Source organism: Cydia splendana, chromosome 22, assembly GCF_910591565.1.
Source record: "Cydia splendana chromosome 22, ilCydSple1.2, whole genome shotgun sequence".
Lineage (NCBI taxonomy): Eukaryota > Metazoa > Arthropoda > Insecta > Lepidoptera > Tortricidae > Cydia > Cydia splendana.
Genome location: NC_085981.1, coordinates 2,371,215 through 2,392,204, shown reverse-complemented (window position 1 = coordinate 2,392,204; position 20,990 = coordinate 2,371,215). Strand labels below are relative to the sequence as shown.

Genomic DNA, 20,990 nt, shown 5'->3' with positions numbered 1-20,990 from the left:
TTTCACACTACTGTCCTTAGAAGCTAATTGCTTTGTTATGTTATAAATAATATTTCGCGTATTTTGTAGCTCCAAATCGTCTTCCAACGCAAAATATTTCAATCTGAAGTCCGCATGCTTCCAGTGTTCCATGGGTGGGACGTTTTTGATTTTATGCATATCATATATCTCGATTTTAATCAAATGTGATGCATAGGCCCCGTCGTCTTGTCCGGATGACAAGTTTGCAACACCGTCTGGTGAACTTTTGCTCACATTTGAAGACCGTTTCACAACTTTAGACTGCTTTTTAGGTCGTTCAAAGAAGCTATCGATATTGTTTCCTGAACGTTTCTTTGCGATGGCTTGTTTAACTTTGAGACCAAGCGTACCCTCTTCATCGCTTGATTCGTCTTTATTATCATCCGGGTAGTAATAGTTCTTGAAAGTATTTTCAGTGAACTGAAACAATATAAAACAATAATTTACACACTGTCTACGATCTTGATAATTAAAACACAAAGAACACAAGTGAAAACAAAACAAAGTAAGTTACGGTAATAAAAGACATACTTACATCCATTGTTGGGTCTTTCTATAAACACTTAAACACTTCACTGTTGAATTAACACTATATTTCTATATACTGCAGTAGATACAAGGAGCTCTGATACAGAGGACTGCCACGACAGTAATACTTACTCAAAGCCATTTCTCTTCGGCTTTTATACTGTGATAGTGAGCAGGATACAGTATCGTTCAAATCATGTCTCAACAGGTTCATCTAATACAGACGCTCTCTTTACTAAAACCCAAATTCAAAAGCATAATAGGAAACAATAAATCCATTGTCAGTATAAAATATAATAGATGTCTACCAATAAAGCAATTATGCTGTTATAACAATGAATACCAACACACAAGAAATGCCGACGTATTAGACTAAATCATGTTGAAACCAGTTGACACGTCTCGTTATTTTTTTAAAATCATACAAAGTAACATGTCTCAACAAGTTCATCTAAACAGACGCTCCCTGTACTCAAACCCAAATTATATCCACATAATAATCCATTGTCAGCATAAAATATAATAGACGTCTATCAATAAAGCAATTAAGCTGTTATAACAATGAAAACAAGTGCACAAGAAATGCCTCACACGCCTAGTTATTATTTTAATAATACAAAGAAACAAGTAGCTACGAGTTTACTTTCTATCGTGTTACAAAGAACATAAAAATGTATGTGAAAATAAACTGTATAGTATTAGATAATGAGACATACTTACATACTAAGTTTAAGAAGATAGAATAGTTTAAGAATAAAAAAGGCTACATTAGGTTGAATTGCATTTATCGCAGACAAAAATAATGAGTTAGAAATAGGTAAGACTAAATAAAATAACACAATACAATATGCACAATATAGGTAAGTATGTATACGATATGTAGGATGCTTTAGTTTGGATAGGTAAGAAGTTTAGGTATTTAGGTTAAAACATAACTTGAACGAAGACTAGGTGAAAGCAGGTTAGTTTGAAATGAGAAGTTAGGTTGATTTTAGTTAGGTTTGGTCAAATTAGGTTTGGTAAAAGAAGGTTTAGGTTAGTTTAGGCTACCGACGGATTACTTGTGTAAATTCTAATTAGGTTAGGTTAGGTTAGAACTGTATTCCTTATAAATCGAAATAGCTCCAAGAGGTTGTAAGATAATAAGATAATGCATCGCAAATAAGTACCTTTTGCAAATACCTATCGTTAATACCTATTGCAAATACCTATCGCTAATACCTATCACAAACACCTACAGTATAAAACACACATAAAGAAGGCATGAATGAAGACGTCGGTGGGTGAAGGGTCCAGGTAGTATTCTCGGTAACACAATAACGCGCCCGAGTCGAGATCGAACAATAGAAAAGGGTCGATAAGCCTATTGTTACCGTGGTGAGCAAGGTGTATTGTTTAATTAGCGTATTTCGTAAGTACCTGAAGGAGGCGCCGGGCACTGCTGAGACCTAGCGCAATCAATTCAAATGGGGGGCTTTTTTTTTTTTTTTTTTTTTGTAGGTTCACCGGGGCCGGTGGATCGGCCCTGGGGTCAGGATCGGTGACCACTGAGAGGTGGGGCCAGAATCGGGGAATAGTTTCTACTTTAGGATTAGGGGCCGATGATTTTTACCACCAATTTATCATCGCAATATAGTTAGATTGAGGCAGCAATATAGTTCTGCTTTTAATAAATATCTGTGTCTTTATCGATTGTACCGACAACGTTTGTAAATCCTTATTGAATTTAGCTCCATGTCAATGCGAAACATTGTTACTTGTCAATTGCTCTCTGATTGTACGAGTAAGTCCTTGGACTTATAAAGTAGGTAATTAAAACTTCTAAATGAAGACTAATTCTACATAGGGGAAAGTGCTTGGAAACACAGGACTATGCTCTAAGGCTACGTTCTAAGACAGTAAGTTGTGTTCGGGTCAAGGAGCAATAAATAAGAGTACTACACAAACTCACGTTCCTTGTCGTTGGCATAGATGGCACCACTTAGCGTAAATTTTGTATGGCTAATATAGACCTATTAACGTCATATCGTGATCTAGTGTGCTCTCTGAGAGATTTACCTAATGCAGATGGGATTGGAATAAAAGCTGAGGTCAAAGTGCCTTACAAAATATGTAACTGAAATCTTGCTAATGTAACGCCATCTACAACCAAAATAGATAACCTCCTCTTCAATATTTATTTGTCGCTAATTAAAATGTCTATTAGCATCTTTTCTTAGATGCCTACCTTCGTTGGCTGTACATACACCTTTGTTGGTACATTGGTCTTCTATGCATTAAGCATACTAGACTTCCTATTTTATTAACTTCTGTGTACGGCAGATGAAAAAGTGAGATTAGTAGATGTAATGTAATGTATTTGGTAAAATTTAGACGTTGTAATGTTTAGAAAGGGCCAAATAATAATTTCAACTTCAGGAGTGGATCCGTAATTTGAAATATAGTTCTAGGTACCTCTAAAAATTAACCCATCTTTATAATACTGTGGAAGTAGCAAACAGCCTGCAAGTTTGTGGCGAGGCGATTACCTATCGCCTACCCTACCTAATTACATAGGTAAGGCAAGAAAATTCTGCCTTTTTACTATAGTATGAGGGAAATAGATGAAACAGTTGCTTATGTCCACGGGCGACGGTCACCGCTTCCCATCAGGCGGATATCAATTAAAAAAGAAGTAACGGGCAGTTGTGCTGGTACTATTGGCCCTTTGTTTAGATTTAAAACATAATACAGAGAGAGAAAATTGTCTCTAAAACAATATTAAGAGATACTTTCGTTTACCTTATGTATTAGAAAAAAATGTAATTTTTCTAGATGTGTAGTTTTACAGTTATATGAAAATGATATAGATATATCAATATCATACATACCTATATGTCATATAGGTGTGTGATTTCGTCGGTACACATATGTATACCTATTGACAAAAATAACTTTCAGTATCGTGGTAAGTGTTTATGGCATTATTTAGACCTTTGTGTTTGGGTGCTTGGAAGAAAACGGCCAAGCAAAACGCACAATTCATCAACCTAATCGTGAAGACATTTGTTCATTGTATAATTTGATCCGTTGTTATATCAGATTACATTAATATAAAGTAGGTAGTAAATATTTAAGAAAATATAAATGAGCAGAGGGGCTAGCAAGATGACAATGTTTGATAGGAAATGCCAATCGAAACTTTATTATTATTTATTTATTATAAATAATCATACATACCACTTACAAATCAGTCTAAGGCGTGATTTAAATGACATTAAAAAAACTTATATGTATAGGTATACTTTTTCTTTTTCTTGACGTTTTTCCATGAAAGATTGTCATCTGGGCTACGCCCCCATACCGCGCACTCATACAAGTGACGTGTCTCACGTGTCTGAAGTAACTTTGATTACTAAGGGGCAGGGACGAGTCAGTAACTTCTAAAGGGCTGGACCGATTTTGATCAACATTATTTGAGTGTTTGAGTAAGTCCGGATAGAATGAGCTAGGTTGTAGAGGGTTCCTCGAAATAAAATAAGAAGGCTTGAAAGTCACAGATATCTGATAAAATTCAGTTGGAAATTGTTCCTATCCATTTCCCATTATTATATCAAATATCGCTGTATACGTTCTGGTTTCTTATTTATTTTTACCAAGACAAAGATCCCAATCGCAATAGATGGGACTTTTACTTATAAATAATGTCAATGTAACAATATAGTATTAATAGCATTTTATAAACAAATAAAATAATTAGGTATAGAACTTATTATTATTTCTACAGATTTTTTATAAACAAATAAGTACATGTAATAGCAATCATCTAATTACAACGGTAGTAAACTACCCTCTGTTTCTTTCCGTTTTATTAATGAGTTACGGTAAGAATTATAGGTATGTCTGTAACCCGAAAAATCAAACCATCTTCCAAAGGTCTATAATCCGTATTTCCATATTACCCGTCTGACAATACCCGATCAGGAAATCGTTGAACTGATAATATGTCTAAAACTGTAGAGAAACACAATTTTCCGTAGAGATTTTAGAGTTAGCGATGACTGAGATTTTATATTGGAGAACATGTATTTCAGAACTTGGCTCAATCCTTTGCAAACTTCAAAAAAAAAAACAATTTTCCTTACGCAGAAATTATTTGTATTTTCAAGCCCTAACCTAGCCTTATCTAAGCTTAGTCTAACCGATCATTTTAATGGACCAACTAACATCCATAAAACTCACGAATAACCTTTACATTTGACTACCGCATTTCAATACCAATGAAGTTTCATAATTGTCACTAAAAGATGGCGCTGCACACAAATCGCTACATCGATAAACTGGAAATCAAAATGCAGTTTTTATAGTGTTTACAATTAGCGTATTATTTATCAACAGTTCAGTCGAGCTTACAAATGAAGTTGAAAATAATATTTAGACCACGTTTTACCTTACCTAACATACCTACACTACAAATTTTAAAGCAAAATTGTATAACTTCTAAATCTTTTTCGGTATACCTAAAATCCTAAAACCTCAATGCCTCCTTTACTACGTGAACTCAAAATATACTAAATTATGTTTAAAGTGTGTGTACAGACAGTGTGTACTACCTTTAACGTGTAATTTTATTATGTGTAAAATATTTGACCAACAAAACAAAAACAAGTAGTTATTATTCTGTAAATGACTATGAAAATAAATTCAGTTGCTATTTAAAATTAAAGTCAACTTATTCAGACGGCAAAATTACATGCTTACATAGGTAACCAAAATATAACATACGCAGATCTTTTTTGAAGCCACGAGGAAACTACATAATTCAGATTCCAACGTAAGTCAAAGCTACAACATAGGTGTTATGAATCATGTAATCATTTCGTTTTATTTACCGTGTCAAATTTTACAATTTAGCCTTGTAAGGACCCCTAGGAAGTGCCCTTTTAAGTAATCGAATAAATGACGTAGTTTAGCTCTCATCTCTTCAAATGAACAACATTCCGTAGACATAAGAAAATAACAATATAATGGTAATTAAATAAACCGACGTTTTCGTTATGCCCAAAGAGAAAAGATAGACAAAACAAGAAACGACTTTAGATAATTTTTAGAGATGCACCGGATATTCGGTTACCATCCGGTATCCGGCCATGATTTTAACATCCGGCCGGATACCGGATAGTGGCCTACTATCCGGCGGGATACCGGATAGTAACATTGCTTGATTTCGGAGTAAACAAAATTGGAATAAAAAACAGTCACGGTTATAATCGTAAATGTTTATTATTTTAAAACTATTTAGACATTCCACTCACTTGCACACGCACTCATTTCGAACCTAGAAATGAGTCCGCGCGAACGTCCACTACGAAACAGGTCAAAACCTGCACAATGCGCACCTGAATAACCGAAATGTAGGTATAGTTCCGCCGGCCGAATATTTGGCGGCCGGGTACCGAATATTCGGCCGATGTTCAGGCCGAATATCCAATATCCGGTATCCGGCCAAACAACTATCCGTTGCATCTCTAATAATTTTCAAATAGTTGTACTCGAACAGTCCACAGATGGCGCACTTGCAGTAGCAAGTGCAACAACTAACAACTAAGTAGTAAGTAGTAACTTACTATTACTTAGTAACGCCATCTAGTACAAGATTATTGGAACGATTCTATTATTCTTTTCTCGCCTACTATGGAATGAAACCGCACAATTCTATGCTTCCCTATCTTTATAAGTGCCAACTGCCATTTCCTGATTCTGAGAAATCTATTATACTGTTGCATTACTTGCATTTGAAAAATCCAAAGTACATATTTTCTATTTTGTTGCTAACTTTCACATTCATTGATTGTTAGTTATTTCCTTTGTGTTAATGTGAAGTTAGGAGCAGATGCCAATTTAACTTTTTTTAATATTGTCTTCTTTAAAAATGGTGCCCATTTAATACTCTTGATATTTATTCTTTGTGATTTACTTGTATGTATATCCTAAATGTTTTGTTATTCCTTGTTGTGTATATTCGTCTGTTTATTCTATGCTAGGTAATTCACCAGTAACTGGCCACTTGTTAGTAACTGGCCACCCCAAACTAAAAATGAATTATATTCACCTATAAACAGAATTCATTTTAGTATAAGGTGAAGTTATTGAATGCTGGCCAGTTATTGAAACCTTATACTAAAATGAATTCTGTTCATAAGTGAATGGAATTCATTTTTAGTTTCGGGTGGCCAGTTATTGGCCAATGGAATTCATTTTAGTATAAGGTGAAGTTATTGAATGCTGGCCAGTTATTGAAACCTTATACTAAAATGAATTCTGTTCATAAGTGAATGGAATTCATATTTAGTTTCGGGTGGCCAGTTATTGGCCAATGGCCAGTTACCGGCGAATTACCCTATTAAAGTTTATTAGAGATGTAAAAATATTAAATATTTTTATTGGTTAAGAATAGTTTCAATTTGAATACATTGTTGTGACACAACATTGAGTAAAATAATACTAAAAAATTAAAACCGGGCAAGTGCGAGTCGGACTCGCGCACGAAGGGTTCCGTACCATAATGCAAAAAAAAAAACGGTCACCCATCCAAATACTGACCACTCCCGACGTTGCTTAACTTTGGTCAAAAATCACGTTTGTTGTATGGGAGCCCCATTTAAATCTTTATTTTATTCTGTTTTTAGTATTTGTTGTTATAGCGGCAACAGAAATACATCATCTGTGAACATTTCAACTGTCTAGCTATCACGGTTCGTGAGATAAGCCTGGTGACAGACGGACGGACGGACGGACGGACGGACGGACAGCGAAGTCTTAGTAATAGGGTCTCGTTTTACCCTTTGGGTACGGAACCCTAAAAATGTATGACATAATTTTGATGGTCTTTCATGTACATGTACAGTCACCTGTAATAATATGTTACTCTTCGTAGGCCGCAAAAATATGTGACACGCTCTTATCGCTCTACAAATAAGCTCTTGTCAGATATTTTTGCGGCCTTTTTTGTGTAACATATTATTGCCGGTGAATGTACCTGATTTACTTTTATCTACCTACTGTATTGACATTTTCTTACAGTGGATAAAAAAGCCAGTAACGAAAACTTTGAAGGTCTCTGTTAGATTTAATCTATGATATCATATTATGATGAGGAGTCTTTACTATTAATGTGACTCTCTCTGGCTTTTCATAAACTGTCACCAATGTTTTGCAGCTTTTCATTGTGAATTACAAGTAAAACATGTTTTGTTAAGCTGGATTGGATAAATAGATTTTTTATTAGTTGGTCATACATTTTTAGTCAACTCCTACATTTTTGATCCTCAGAAGTCGGAAAAATAATCTCTATTTATTTGTTCTTTCCAACAGGAACTTAAGCCACATTTTGCGAAAAGTATACAAAAATATGTAAATAATGTACAAAATAGAAATTTCAGAATTTGAACAATTTGTCTTCTTAATTAAGTACATTTTTATATCTTAGTACAGATTGGCTAGTACATCTGATTGTACATAATTGTTGTAAATAGATAACGTAAGTGAAAGGTATATTTATTCCGTCAGTCATATTAATATTTAAACATTATTATATTTATTGTTTAAAATGAACATTGTAAAATTGTTTTCATTTAATAAAAAAATGGATGCTATTAATTTGTTTTAATGTATTTACAGGCAACTGATTCTTATTGTAAATAAGTGTTCCGCGAACAATGTTTTTAAGCAGATTAAATATTGCATAATTTGGCAGTAAAATTACATAACTTGAAATATATGTTTGCTGTTATGGATTTAAATTTACATTTCCACAACACAGAGACAGTCGGAACAACATTTAGAAAGAAAATAAATGTAAATTGAAGTTTAAAATTAAAATTCAATAGTCAGTCATTTATATCAAAATTTATTTATCAATCAAAGTCCCCCGGACCCTCTTCTCCTGGACCTGCACGGGAGCCTCCGCCTGTCTCTTATTCATGCCCTTCCTCTCCAACTGTTTCTCAATAATCCTTGCATTGTTAGCGTAGCTGTCTGCTACCTCTCTCGCTTCAATTTCATCCTCTTCCTCATCTATCGTCGAAACAGTCACCGAACTAAACTTGCCCATATTCTTAGTGTGTTTAGTAACCATAATTTTCTTAGGCTGCGTTAACGCTACTTGCTTGTACATATCTGTAACGTTGTTTTCACCTGCAGTTTGTACTAAGGCTCCTCTCATTATGAAAACAACATTGCTGTCTTGATCCGCCTTGTAGTAGATAGGAATCGCGCATTTCTTGCATTTTAACCTATATTGCCTCTCGATACCCTTTTCACGCTTCAAATAAACTGTCTCATCGGGGTCTGAAGTGATTTTATGGGCGTGTTTGGAGCCGTCTATCACGCGCGCTCCGTCCGTCGGCCGCAGCGGCAATCGGTCGATAGTGCAGTCTAAAATCAGGGACATCTGGCCGCATATGCAGTAGTAGATGTGCAGTGGCTTGGTCTCGTTGTATTCTTCTTGATCTTTCGTGTCTGAACAGACGATGCTACGAGACACTACTTTCGGCATTGTGAAGATTGAAAACGGAGTGTAGCGCAGTAATTGGAGTCGTAAAAAGATTGTACTGTCGTTTCTTCTCTAAATTACAGAGCTTGTTGTTTGTTAGCCAATTTTAATAGAAATATCAATTCTAATTTTCCAAAATCACTGCAACACTGCTCTTTGATCTAATTAGTCAATGTCAAACTGACAGTGACAAATACTTTTTTTAACTCGTGTTGCCAGTACTACCACTTTTCATAAACCTTTATTTTTTGAGTAGTTTTAAAAGTATCTGAAACAGCCTGACAGTCGGTAAAAAACGAAATTAGTTTGTTTATGGTTACCTGTTATGTTGGTACATGTGTACTGTCAACTTCACACTGCTGCGATTGTCTTTTATTCGACAGAATTGTGTTTCACTGCACATGTTCATCGATTTCTGAGGAATTTAGGGAAAGTATATTAAATTCCTCAATAAAATGGGTGCTATAGCAAGCAGATATCGCGTCTACAATTCCGGACTAACACCCACGGACATTAACAATTTAGAGAATGCAGATAAACGTGAAAATCCAGGGACATTGGATGAGTTGCACAAAAAAACCAAAGGTGAGTTGTGTGGGTGGAAATATTAGTATATACGTGATCAGAAATGATAACCAAAGGTATTCGCATCTTACGGGAATATTGTTGTTTTCTGTTCAGTCAGAAAAAGCCGGTAAACATAACTTGAGCTGTCTTCAAAAGTTTGGTTATCTTGTGATGTAATATTAGTCAATTATTTAAATTAATACTTGTATCTAATCATGCAAGGCTAGTTAATTAAAGTAGAAAGCTATTCTGCGTTAATTTTGTAAGTAAAGTGTGGTACTTGAAGTGAGCTGTGTCCCGACCCAATTTTCTGTTTACTCACTGATAAGAACTGATTTATGCAAGCTGAACCCTTTTTATATCTTGATGGCACTTCTAAAAGTGTTGCGCTTGAAGTAGAAGATTCCATATGTAAATTTAATTAAATGTTTTAAGATGCTGGACGATAATATTATTTAAATAGTGACCTTGAATTCTCAATTGAGTAGCAACACTCATATTAGTAATTAAAAAATCACAAAAAAAATTATTATCAGTTATAATCAGACCATGTAAAACAACAAAATATTTTTTTTTACCATCCATCAAATAAGGCAGACAGAGACAAGAAAACTACACTTAATGTGCTAGTCGGCAACAGGCAACCTGTGGGCATCCCTGGCTATTTTGTATGTAATATTGACAAACAACAATGTCTGATAAAGTCATCAATATTACCAAAGTGCGGCCCGCGTCAACTTCGTTAACTACTATGTGGCCCTTGGCTGCTGAAAGGTTGCTGACCGCTGGACTAGCACATTGTAAATGTTCATGATTAGGATCCAATAAGAACCAACTTTACCAGCAGCAGTTCAGCCACACAATAACCAATTACTTCTATATTAATTATTATTTAAAACCCCATCACAAACAATGCTGATATTGATATTCCATTTTTCAGATGTAATGCCAGTAAATTTTGAAGGTGGTAAATTAATGGTCAACAAGGGAATATCTAACCACTTCCAGGTAAAACTTTATTTTGTATTTTTCTGCTTGAGAAGAAATATATAAAAAAAATAAAAATATACCTATAAGACAGCCACTTAGCCTTCTTGTTAGTGTGTATGCCTAAAAATCTGATGGCACTGGGTTCAATCACATTAAGAGTACCTAGAAAGTCACCTTGGGGTCCTTGGTATAGTAATAGAATAGAACATTTTCATATCATATCATATCATATCATATTTATTTATTGCAACCATGGTATTTCTATAGATATTACAATGTCTGGGTAGTTCCACATGGACCCTGTGAGGGCATAGCAATATTACATGCTTAGGATCTAATCTTAAATCTATGTGTATAATATGAAAGTAAGTCAAGTTTTTATATGAAAGTCGAATTGAATCAGTTAATTGTCAGTATGTGTATTCAATACAAATAGGCAACGAATTAATTATTAAGTGATGTCAAGTTAATGAGTATAAAAATAATGAGAATGTAGATTTAATGCAGTAAAAGTGGATTAATATTTAAATGCAATATGTCAACAAATTGATTCAATTTAAACTAGTAAGGTTTGTAAGTATACAGATAATGTCCGAATTTAAAATTAGTGCACAAAATTAGTGGTGTTGCTAAAGAGACTGGTCAGTAAAAAAATCTTCTAAATTGTAGTAGCATTTGTCAATCAAATAAGTTTTAAGTCTAGTCAAAAAGGTTTTGTTACATTTTTCTGCTTTTATACTGTCATCTATTCTGTTGTACACTTTTATGGCCATGGCGTACGGGCTTGAGCTGTATAATTTTAATTTAGAGCCTGTTATTGCTACCAGGTTATTTTTAAATCGGGATTCATATCGTCGCGGTTGATCTTCGATACAGGTAAATAGGTTTGAGTTTTCTCTAACAAATTTACCCATCTCCAAGATATATATAGAGGTCAGCGTGAGAAGTTTATATTCCCTAAAATACCCTAAGCAGCTTTCTGGGCAGTAAATATTAGCTAATACTCTAATACATTTTTTTTGAAGTATAAATAAATCTTTCACATCTGTACTATTTCCCCATAGTATTATACCATACTTAAGCCACGAGTAGGCGTACGCATAGTATGCGGTAAGCGCGGACTGAAAATCCGTCGTTCTCTTAAGCTCTTTCAATGCATAAATAAAAGATGACAATTTTGTTTTTAATGTGGCAATATGCTTTTTCCAATTTATATTAGTATCGATATCAAACCCTAACAGTGTTGCTGTCTCTGTGCATTCCAAGTCCATGCCGTTAAGCGTTACTTTGATGTCTAGGGGGTCTTTTTGATGCGGCCTAAATTGAATGATTTTGGTTTTGGATATGTTTAATTTTAGATTGTGGTCTTCCATCCATTCTATCAACGAAGTTAGCGTTAGGTTTATTTCATTGTCGATGCTCGTACTGTCTTTGCATGAAGTAAGGAGAGATACGTCGTCTGCGAAGAGAACGCAAGTATAGTCGTTTTTTATAGACTTTGGAATGTCATTAATATATATTAAGAATAACAAACATGCGAGTACTCCACCCTGGGGGATGGAATGGGTCATATAGTGTACGTCAGATCGAATGCGTTTAATTTGTCTTGTTGTCAAGTCAACATTTTCAATTTCTACATATTGTTGTCTATTTTTTAGGTAAGAAACGAACCATTTGTGTGTGATTCCCCTCACCCCTATTCCCCAAAGTTTATTTAAGAGTATATCATGTTGGACCATGTCATAGGCCTTGGACATATCTAGCAATATTCCGATAGCGTATTTTTTATCATTTAGTGTGGTTAATATATCTTGGATGTATTTATATACTGCTAAAGTCGTAGATCGGTTTTTTCTGAAGCCGTTTTGCGCGTCATCGAAGATGTTATATTTTTCGCAAAAAGAGTACAAGCGTTTATTCATTGCGGATTCGAATATCTTTGAGGTCGTTGGTAGGAGAGCCACTGGGCGGTAATTATTAGGGTCAGTTTTGGAACCTTTTTTATGTATTGGCTTAATTAAAGATTTTTTTAGAAGGTCCGGAAATATTCCTGTATTAAAAGATTGGTTTATTAAAAAGTATAAAGGGAAAGTTAGTTCCTCTATACATTGTTTGAAAATAATTGGTGGCAGCTCGTCTATTCCATGACTTACTTTATTTTTTAGTTTCATTATTATTGATTTAATTTCTTTCGGGTATACCGGGGTCAAATAAAATGTGTTTACAGTGGGTAGAACTACAGGCCGGCCGCGCGGTGGGTTGCCTCCGTTGGCCGAGCCCACGGTCGCAAAAAATGTGTTGAAGTTATTCGATACAGTTTTAGGATCGGACGTAAGTTTATTATGGATCGCTAGTTCTATATTTTGTCGAGTGCGTGTTTGAATTTTGTTCGTGCGCTCTTTTATTAATTGCCACATGGCTTTTACTACGTTATCGGACTTTCGTATTTTTTTGGTGTATTGTATTTTCTTAGATGCGGTTATGGCTTTTTTAAGCAGTTTTTCATATTGTTTATAATGTCGAGTTAGTATATCATTTTTTGTTTGTGTAACTAAAATTTTTAAGTGCCTTTTTGTTCGGCATGAGATTTTTATACCCTTCGTGAGCCAGGGTTTTTTAAAACGTGTGTTGACCTTGACTTGTTCAATAGGAATGCAGTTGTTAAGGATATTTATTAGGGTGTCGTTGAATATTTTATAATTTTGGTTAATGTCATGATTCGGATTAATAAGTTTGTTCCAGTCTATATCTTGTAGTTTTATTTTGAAAGCTTGGATGTTTTCCTCAGTAAATAGTCTTTTACTTATTTTGAAAGAGCTATTATCCCTTTGTTGTCTACGTATGTGGATGCTTATTTCAGTACTTTTATGGTCAGAAAATCCTAGGTCGCATACATCAGTTTTCAGTATGGTATCAGTGAAGTTCGTGAAAATCAGATCTAAGCACGTGGACGTAGTGTTCGTAACTCGGGTTGGGAATTTAATATGTTGAGTAAAATGGTATTCTAGCATATGATCGATAAGGCGTCTTGATTGGTTAGTATTTTGCAGTATATCTAAGTTAAAATCCCCGCCAATTATAATTTTTTTGCCCTGGTCTTTTTTTGATAAGACATCTAATACCCGTGACAGCTGTTTAAAAAAGATTTCGGCCTCTCTACTATTCCAGTAAATAACAATAATCAAAATATTTAGTTTACTTAAATCTATGGCTGAGATTTCAATAACATATTCGATGGACATGTCCACGATATCCTTACGTTCGGTAAATTCTATTTGATCGCGCAACAGTATGCAACAACCGCCTCCCGTGTAGTTAGTCCTATTGAATGACGACGCGATGACGTAATTGCTAAAGTGAATTAATTGTTGTTTTTCTTTAGATAGCCACGTCTCTGTGAGGCATAGTACATTGTAGTTATTGTGATGTTTGCTCAAAAATGCTTCTAAGATAACCTGTTTGTTGAAAAGACTTTGCATGTTCTGGTACATAATTTTAAATTGATTTTTTAAGTCGTCCGTAAGTGTGTTGGTGTCTCGTTCAGAGTTACTATCGAAAAAACGTGCTATTTTGTGGTGTCGTCGAGGTATTAGTTGATATGCCGGTGCGGCCGTCGCCGGTGCTGCCGCCGCCGCCGGTGTTGCCGCCGTTGCCGGTGCTGCTGCCGCCGGTTAGTTCATGTTCTATTGAAGTGCTTAGTCGGTGTGTAACCTCAGAAGTGATGGACGCATTGGTGCATGGTGTCATCGTACCGGATTTCAGTGTGGATTTATGAGTAACGGGACTATCGGGGGCTGGTGTGGATGGTGGTATGTACTCCTTTCCATTAATATATAATCTGTTGTTTCTGATTATTGCGTAGTTACCCTCTCGACGAGCCTTGACTAAGTTATCTCGGAGTAGTTTCCTGTGTTGCATCTGGTCGTTGTTAAGAAGTTTAGAGATAGAGTAGCCGTAACTATTAAAAATATGTGCATTTTTAAGTACGTGTCTAGCCATCCTTTTGCTGACCAGCTCGATCTGTAGTGGTCGTCGCTGGCCTCTTCTTCCCAAACGAAAAACTGTTTCTATATATCCATTGATTTGTACATTTAGTAGCTCAGTAAACATATTATTAAGGCGTCTACATAAGTCGCCTTCAGTTTCATAGTCGTATTCGTCTAGCCCATACAGTACTAGCGTCTTATCAGTGTTGTCAACAGTAGAGGACCTTTCCATTTTATCAAATTTGTTGTTAAGTGCTTCTAGTTGTTGTTTGAGACTTAAATTTTCAGCCTCTAGTATTCCTATTTTGGTGTTGGTGTGGATTATTTCGTCTTCAAACTTCTTTTGGCGGCTCGTAATTGTTTGGATATCACGTGATATTTCTTGTCTAACTTGGTAGATTGTGTTGTTAACTTCTGTATGGATAATTTTTCTCATTTCAATTAACATACTCTTATTATTATTTTTTAGTTTTGCTTCAAACAAATCACTTATTTGTTGTAATGTGATGGTTTCGTGAGCTTGAGGGGTATTTGAAGAAATTTGAATAGTGTGTTGGATTACTTGGGTTTTGTTCTCTGTTTCGTTTTGGTGGACTATAGAGTCATCTGACAAACATTGGTCATTTGAGGTGTCATCAACTGACATTGTGGTGTTATCTAACTGTGCAAGGAATGAATTACGTACGGGGGTGTCGTCATTCTTTCTACGCGTTACATTTGCACATAAGGGGCATTTCCAAACGCGTTGAAGTTCTTGGTAATTACTCCTGTAATAAGCTGATGTCATGTTAAGGCACCTATAATGATAATTATCGTTGCAGCCTATGCATTTTAGGAGTTCTGTTCTTGGATTAATTTTCTCAGGACAAGCTTGACAGTTCATGTTTCAGTTTGTTTATTTATTTTTTGTTGTGTGGGTATATGGGTTAGTGTACCTTTTACGTCGGTGCTACTCGTTGGTTTCCGTTGATCTTCGGGTGTATGTTCGTACGTTCGGTATAGATGTCGACGGCTTCCGAACAGGTGATTTGAATCGAGTTGTCAGTTACGTCCGAGATTGTGTATTCATATTTCACTAGAAATCACTTCGTTTGAATGTTTTTTCACGGGTTTTATATCACGCACATATTTATAAAGTTCACATGGTTGTTTTAATGTTTATTTCTACTAGAATTGGTCTGTCTAGCTATTTTTTAATCGTGTTTTTTTCGTGAGCAACTGCGAGGAGGTGTTTACACTTGTGCGCCCTCTAGCGGATTGAACTTTTCTACTGTGATTGAACCCAGGGCCATCAGCTTTTGTTGTAAGAGCTTTTAGCTGTTTCAAGAATGCAGGTATTTCTTCCTGAGTTATGGATATTTTTAAGTATTTATCTGTTTGATTACATATCTCATTGTCTAGTACCCAAAGTGTCTAATTGTTATTTTCGTTCTTGTCAGTGTAAGCATTGCCCCTAATATTTATTGATTTATCTAATTTATACTTTATACAAATTACAACATTACATTATTTATACAAATTTTATTTGAATTTCAGATGTCACACACATTAACAATGAGCACAGCTCAGAACGGCTACAAGCTGGGCGCCACATACATCGGCACGAAACAGCTGTCACCAACCGAGGCATTCCCAGTGCTACTCGGAGATGTGGATCCCTCGGGGAACCTCAACTTTAACCTTATTCATCAGCTCACACCGGAGATCAGGGTTAAAGGAGCTGCTCAGGTAAAAGACCTATACTATTAAGTGTGTTTGTAATACCTGTCATCAAGGCTCGGAACCGGTTTTTTCTTCATACAAAAAACACCGGTATTATTACGTTCTTTGGTTTATTATTTAATTTTTGATGGTTCAATCTAATAATACGAAGTCGTTACTTAAATACATGATTCAGTCCTACGGAAAGAGTATAAAATAATGAAAAATGTTGGGCTATTTTGGGATTTTAAAAAAACTGGTTCCGAGCCCTGCCTGTCATGTATAGCACCTGCAGAAGTTACTAGCAATAGAAACTTGTTTGCTGGGGGGTCAGTTATCTCTGTAGCTTACTGTCCATATAAATTTTACCAAATAAATACAAATATTTTACAGAAATGAAAATACAAATTTCATATGGCTTGTAAATTTATTTACAAAATTTCAATTATCTTTTTTTTCTAAAACTTTCAATAAGTAAACCTTTTCTTTCTTTGATAAATGTATGGTTATGATGTAAGATAAAACTTACAAGAATTTGTTTAATTTATTACTTAAAATAAAGTTTATTATTCTTACTACTTTACAAAACACTTTTTTTTAGGAAATTATTGGCAACTTTCATGCTAACAAACTGTTTTGTCTCTTCAGGTTCAAGAATGCAAGCTGACAGCCACACAAGGCACGCTAGAATACAAAGGCTCGGACTACACGCTCGCTATGGCGGTAGGCAAGCCGGACTTCAGTGAAAGCTCCTCGGTCTTCGTAGGACACTACCTCCAGGTATGTACACCAGTGTCAGTATATAACTGTACAGTATATAAGCTGCCAAACAAGGCTGGAATATAAAGGCTCGGACTACATGCTCGCCATGGCGGTCGGCAAGCCGGACTTCAGTGAAAGCTCCTTGGTCTTTGTTGGGCATTACGTCCAGGTAAATATACTGTGGCCTAGCATCTATAGAATTTATTTCCTACCCGCATGCCTATTTTGAGACAGCTAAATACCTTATCTTACAAGCCTTGCGGAAAAAGCAAGTGAAGTGAAATTAAAGTGGATATACTTGCTTCTTAAAGTATAGTTAACTTTGAAAAATCTCTTTTCATTCAAGAAAGATATGTTGGTCTCAATATGGCTGCGGTTAAAAAGCCGTCAGAAAAAGTGTGACCACATGTGGTACAAATGTACCGCATTTCTGCTAAAGTATTTTGTAAATCTTTATCATTAGAGTCCAATTTCGATTGTGCATGCTTTTGTACACAATCTTTGTTTTTATTAATAGCTTTTATTGTAATGGTGATGCCGAGAATGTAATTAGATTTAATAGCTTTTATTGTAATGGCGATGCCGAGAATGTAATTAGATTTAATAGCTTTTATTGTAATGGCGATGCCGAGAATGTAATTAGATTTAATAGCTTTTATTGTAATGGCGATGCCGAGAATGTAATTAGATCGTCAATGATATAATGAGTGCACACGGATTGTTAACGATTTCTGATGATCATTTTACTGTATATGCAAAAATTATCTGTAAGAAGATGTATTTAGAGTTCATGTTAAAAAACAGTGGATTCTGCCGATGGGTTTTTTAATTATTTTTTTGTTACAAGCTTTTACAGTTCCTGGCGATAAAGATTGCACATCGGAATTTCGGCTTCGTAGAGTGTTGTCTCTTTCTCTCTCGTTGTCTCCAATATTCCCTTTCTAAAGACCGATGTGCAATCTTTATCGCCGGGTACTGTTTTTACTTTCACCTCTCCCGTTGTCGTTCTGTAATCAAATCTTGCATCTTTTTTTCTTTAACTTTGATATTTAGCTCAAATAATAAATCGTTTTTGATATTGTTTGATTGAGAATAGATAGGAATTAAACAACTCCAAATATGTTGGAGTTTTATTTATGTGAGATTTTGGAATGGAATATAAATATTTACCAACAAATTAGAGATAGGGAGGGATATTAGAAAGCGTTCTAGATTCGTTTCCCCGTTTTTTTTTACGACTGCTTTTACCACTTCCATTAATGTCTATGGTCACACCTACTCGAAAAAAGTTAAAAGCACATAATTTTGTTGTGTTCAGTCGGTGACGCGGCGGCTGGCGCTGGGCGCGGAGCTCGTGTACCAGTCGGGCGCGCGCGTGGCGGGCGGCGAGGTCGCCATCGCCTCCGGCGCCGCGCGCTACACCATGGACGGTACGCACACTGCACACCGCACACAGCACACCGCACACAGTACACCGCACACACTGCACTGCCTGCAGTCGCCCCTTGCTGAGCATAGGCCTCTCTTCTTGTACGCCGGGTCCGGGGCTAGTCTCATCCAGAAATGTCCCGCGATTTTCCGAATTTCATCCACCCGACAAGCCAGCGGACGCCACAGGCGCTTCTTTCATCCGAAAGCGAGCACCAAAAAGGTCAACATTTTGGTCCACCTGCCGTCACTCTGCCTGGTAATATGTCCCGCCCAACTCCATTTGGTAATGACGTCAGCCACATCTCGCCCCCGGTAATAAATTATCTCTAATACATTGCAGTCATACGCGTCCAAAACAGTGTTGGGAATTCATAAAAGCTTGTTGCTAGGCCTACATGAATAAAGTAGGTATATTTTGATTTGATTTGAATAACGCTTATTTTTAGGCTTAAAGACTCAAGACTCGTAAGTCTTGAAGAGTCGACTATATTTGAGAATTGTATTTATTTATTTTTAGCGTATAGAAATCGCGTAAGAAATCGTATTTGCCGCCTTTGAGGCGTTAAGCCTCGAGAGCTTTAAGGGTTCGAATCATTAAGCCTCGAAATGAGCGTTATTCACAACACTAGTCCAAAATGCTACATAAATAACTCTTAATTTGCTATATTTCAGATTCGGAGGTGTCAGCGACGCTGGGGGCTGCTGGCTTCCATTTATGCTACTTCAAGCAAGCTAGTGAACAACTTCAGGTATAGCTTTTTTAATCATTTTTGCCAAAAATAGCATTTAAAAAAACCCGGTCAAGTGCGAATCGGACTCGCGTTCGAAGGGTTCCGTACATTACCCAATTTCTAACAATGTATTTTTTTATGTGAAACGTGAATGCAATGTCTTTAAAAAACCCGTAGGGGTCGGATCAAAAACGAAGTAATTAAGTCCGACTCACGCTTGACTGCACATTTCTAATAGGTTTTCCTGACATCTATAGGTAAAGAACTATTTTGTGTATTTTTTTCATAATTTTAGACTTAGTAGTTTCGGAGACAAAGGGGGGGAATGGTCGGACAGACAGACAGACGCACGAGTGATCCTATAAGGGTTCCGTTTTTTCCTTTTGAGGTTCGGAACCTTAAAAATCAACATATTTACTTTTTCTATACACATTTATCTGCTATACATTTTTATATGTAACTTCAGGTGGTAGCGGAGATGGACACGTCTTTCCGAGGAATGGAGTCCGTCGGCACCATCGGATACCAGGTCACCATCCCCAAGGCGGAGCTCGTCTTCAGAGGTAAATAATAACTTCTTAATTTAGGTACCTATTTTATATTCAGTTGTGCGCTGGCATGAGAAGCTGCCATTTTAAAATAGAACTGCATTCACCCACATTGCTACTCGTAACTCTGAACAAAATGTTTTAGCAAAACCGTGTTTTCTTCTAAAGCAGCGGTCGGTAACAGGCGGCCCGCGAACCTCTCACTTGCGGCCTGCGAACCTCTCACTTGCGGCCCGCGAGCCTCTCTGGCTATTTTGTATGTAATATTGACAAACGACAATATCTGATAAATATTAACAAAGTGCGGCCCGCGTCAACTTCGTTAACTACTATGTGGCCCTTGGCTGCTGAAAGGTTGCCGACCGCTGTTATAAGGCATCATAATAATTTTCTATAATTAAATAGTAAGACAGACACTGATAAAAGTGTCCGGGTTAGACCTGAACGCTTTTTACTACCCTCTCTAGACTGGCTCCAAACTAGGATAAACCTAGAAAAATCTAGACATATAGTAGTTTATTGTATTCTAGCCCAACATAACGATCTTATACTTTGGCTTCTTTACTTTATTAAATAGCATAGCTGGATTAAATCGTTTTTATTAAAGTTAAGAAGTATAAATTATTTAGAAAATTATTAAATAAAATGTTTAATAATGGGAAATTATGAATTTTTTTTTTACTATTATGAAAATAATACCTGCATCAGAGAGGAGCTCCTCCATAGCCGATACATGTCTTTAAAATAAAATTAACAACTACATATTTTTTTTTCAGGAATGGTAGACTCAAACTGGAACATCGGAGCGGTCCTCGAGAAGAAGCTCCAACCCCTGCCCTTTACGTTTGCACTCTCCGGGATGGCCAACCAGGCCAAGCAACAGTTCAAGTTCGGCTGCGGACTCATCATCGGTTAGACACCCAAAGATACCCACACACTGTCAAGCGGTATGTTTCTATACTGTACATATGTGGTGTACTTGTTATTATAATATTGGCTATGTGCTAAGCGTGTAAAACTTGATTGTTTAAAGTTTTGATACTATGTGGAATCTGTCAACTGGATTAAATTTCTGAAGTGTCTCCTAGGTCACTTCTTAAACGTATTCGCTGCCAACGCGAGCTGCGCGCTACGCGTGTAGCCAATAACTTGTTTTTTCCGTTTTGTAGGGAAGAACAGAAAACCCACCTAA

At 36.1% G+C, this 20,990-nt stretch overlaps 3 protein-coding genes across 4 annotated transcripts in view; 2 read left to right on the top strand and 1 right to left on the bottom strand.

The window, feature by feature from the left end:
- LOC134801445 (voltage-dependent calcium channel type D subunit alpha-1-like) overlaps positions 1–5,557 on the top strand; it is a 133,003-nt gene extending 127,446 nt beyond the window's left edge. For both annotated transcript variants that reach the window (XM_063774011.1, XM_063774010.1), the window contains exon 49: positions 2,127–5,557. The gene's annotated coding sequence lies outside the window, so the exon portion shown is untranslated. The remainder of the gene's footprint in view (positions 1–2,126) is intronic.
- A 2,860-nt stretch (positions 5,558–8,417) lies between these two features.
- Positions 8,418–9,223, bottom strand: LOC134801501 (STING ER exit protein). The gene has a single exon (XM_063774112.1). The coding sequence runs from the start codon at positions 9,083–9,085 to the stop codon at positions 8,438–8,440; it is 648 nt and encodes a 215-aa protein (XP_063630182.1). The 5' UTR covers positions 9,086–9,223; the 3' UTR covers positions 8,418–8,437.
- Positions 9,224–9,426: 203 nt separating this feature from the next.
- LOC134801490 (mitochondrial import receptor subunit TOM40 homolog 1-like) lies at positions 9,427–20,760 on the top strand. Its single transcript, XM_063774100.1, has 8 exons — positions 9,427–9,667; positions 10,590–10,657; positions 16,162–16,353; positions 16,975–17,106; positions 18,407–18,518; positions 19,192–19,268; positions 19,717–19,813; positions 20,575–20,760. The coding sequence occupies exons 1-8, from the start codon at positions 9,538–9,540 to the stop codon at positions 20,712–20,714; spliced, it is 948 nt and encodes a 315-aa protein (XP_063630170.1). The 5' UTR covers positions 9,427–9,537; the 3' UTR covers positions 20,715–20,760.
- Positions 20,761–20,990: the final 230 nt, after the last annotated feature.

Excerpts from the sequence above, each read along its gene's own strand:
- LOC134801501 (XM_063774112.1), bottom strand. The coding sequence starts at position 9,085 with ATGCCGAAAGTAGTGTCTCGTAGCATCGTCTGTTCAGACACGAAAGAT.
- LOC134801490 (XM_063774100.1), top strand. The coding sequence starts at position 9,538 with ATGGGTGCTATAGCAAGCAGATATCGCGTCTACAATTCCGGACTAACA. Across the intron at positions 16,354-16,974 it reads GGGTTAAAGGAGCTGCTCAG|GTTCAAGAATGCAAGCTGAC; the intron begins GTAAAAGACCTA and ends TTGTCTCTTCAG. Across the intron at positions 18,519-19,191 it reads CGCGCGCTACACCATGGACG|ATTCGGAGGTGTCAGCGACG; the intron begins GTACGCACACTG and ends GCTATATTTCAG.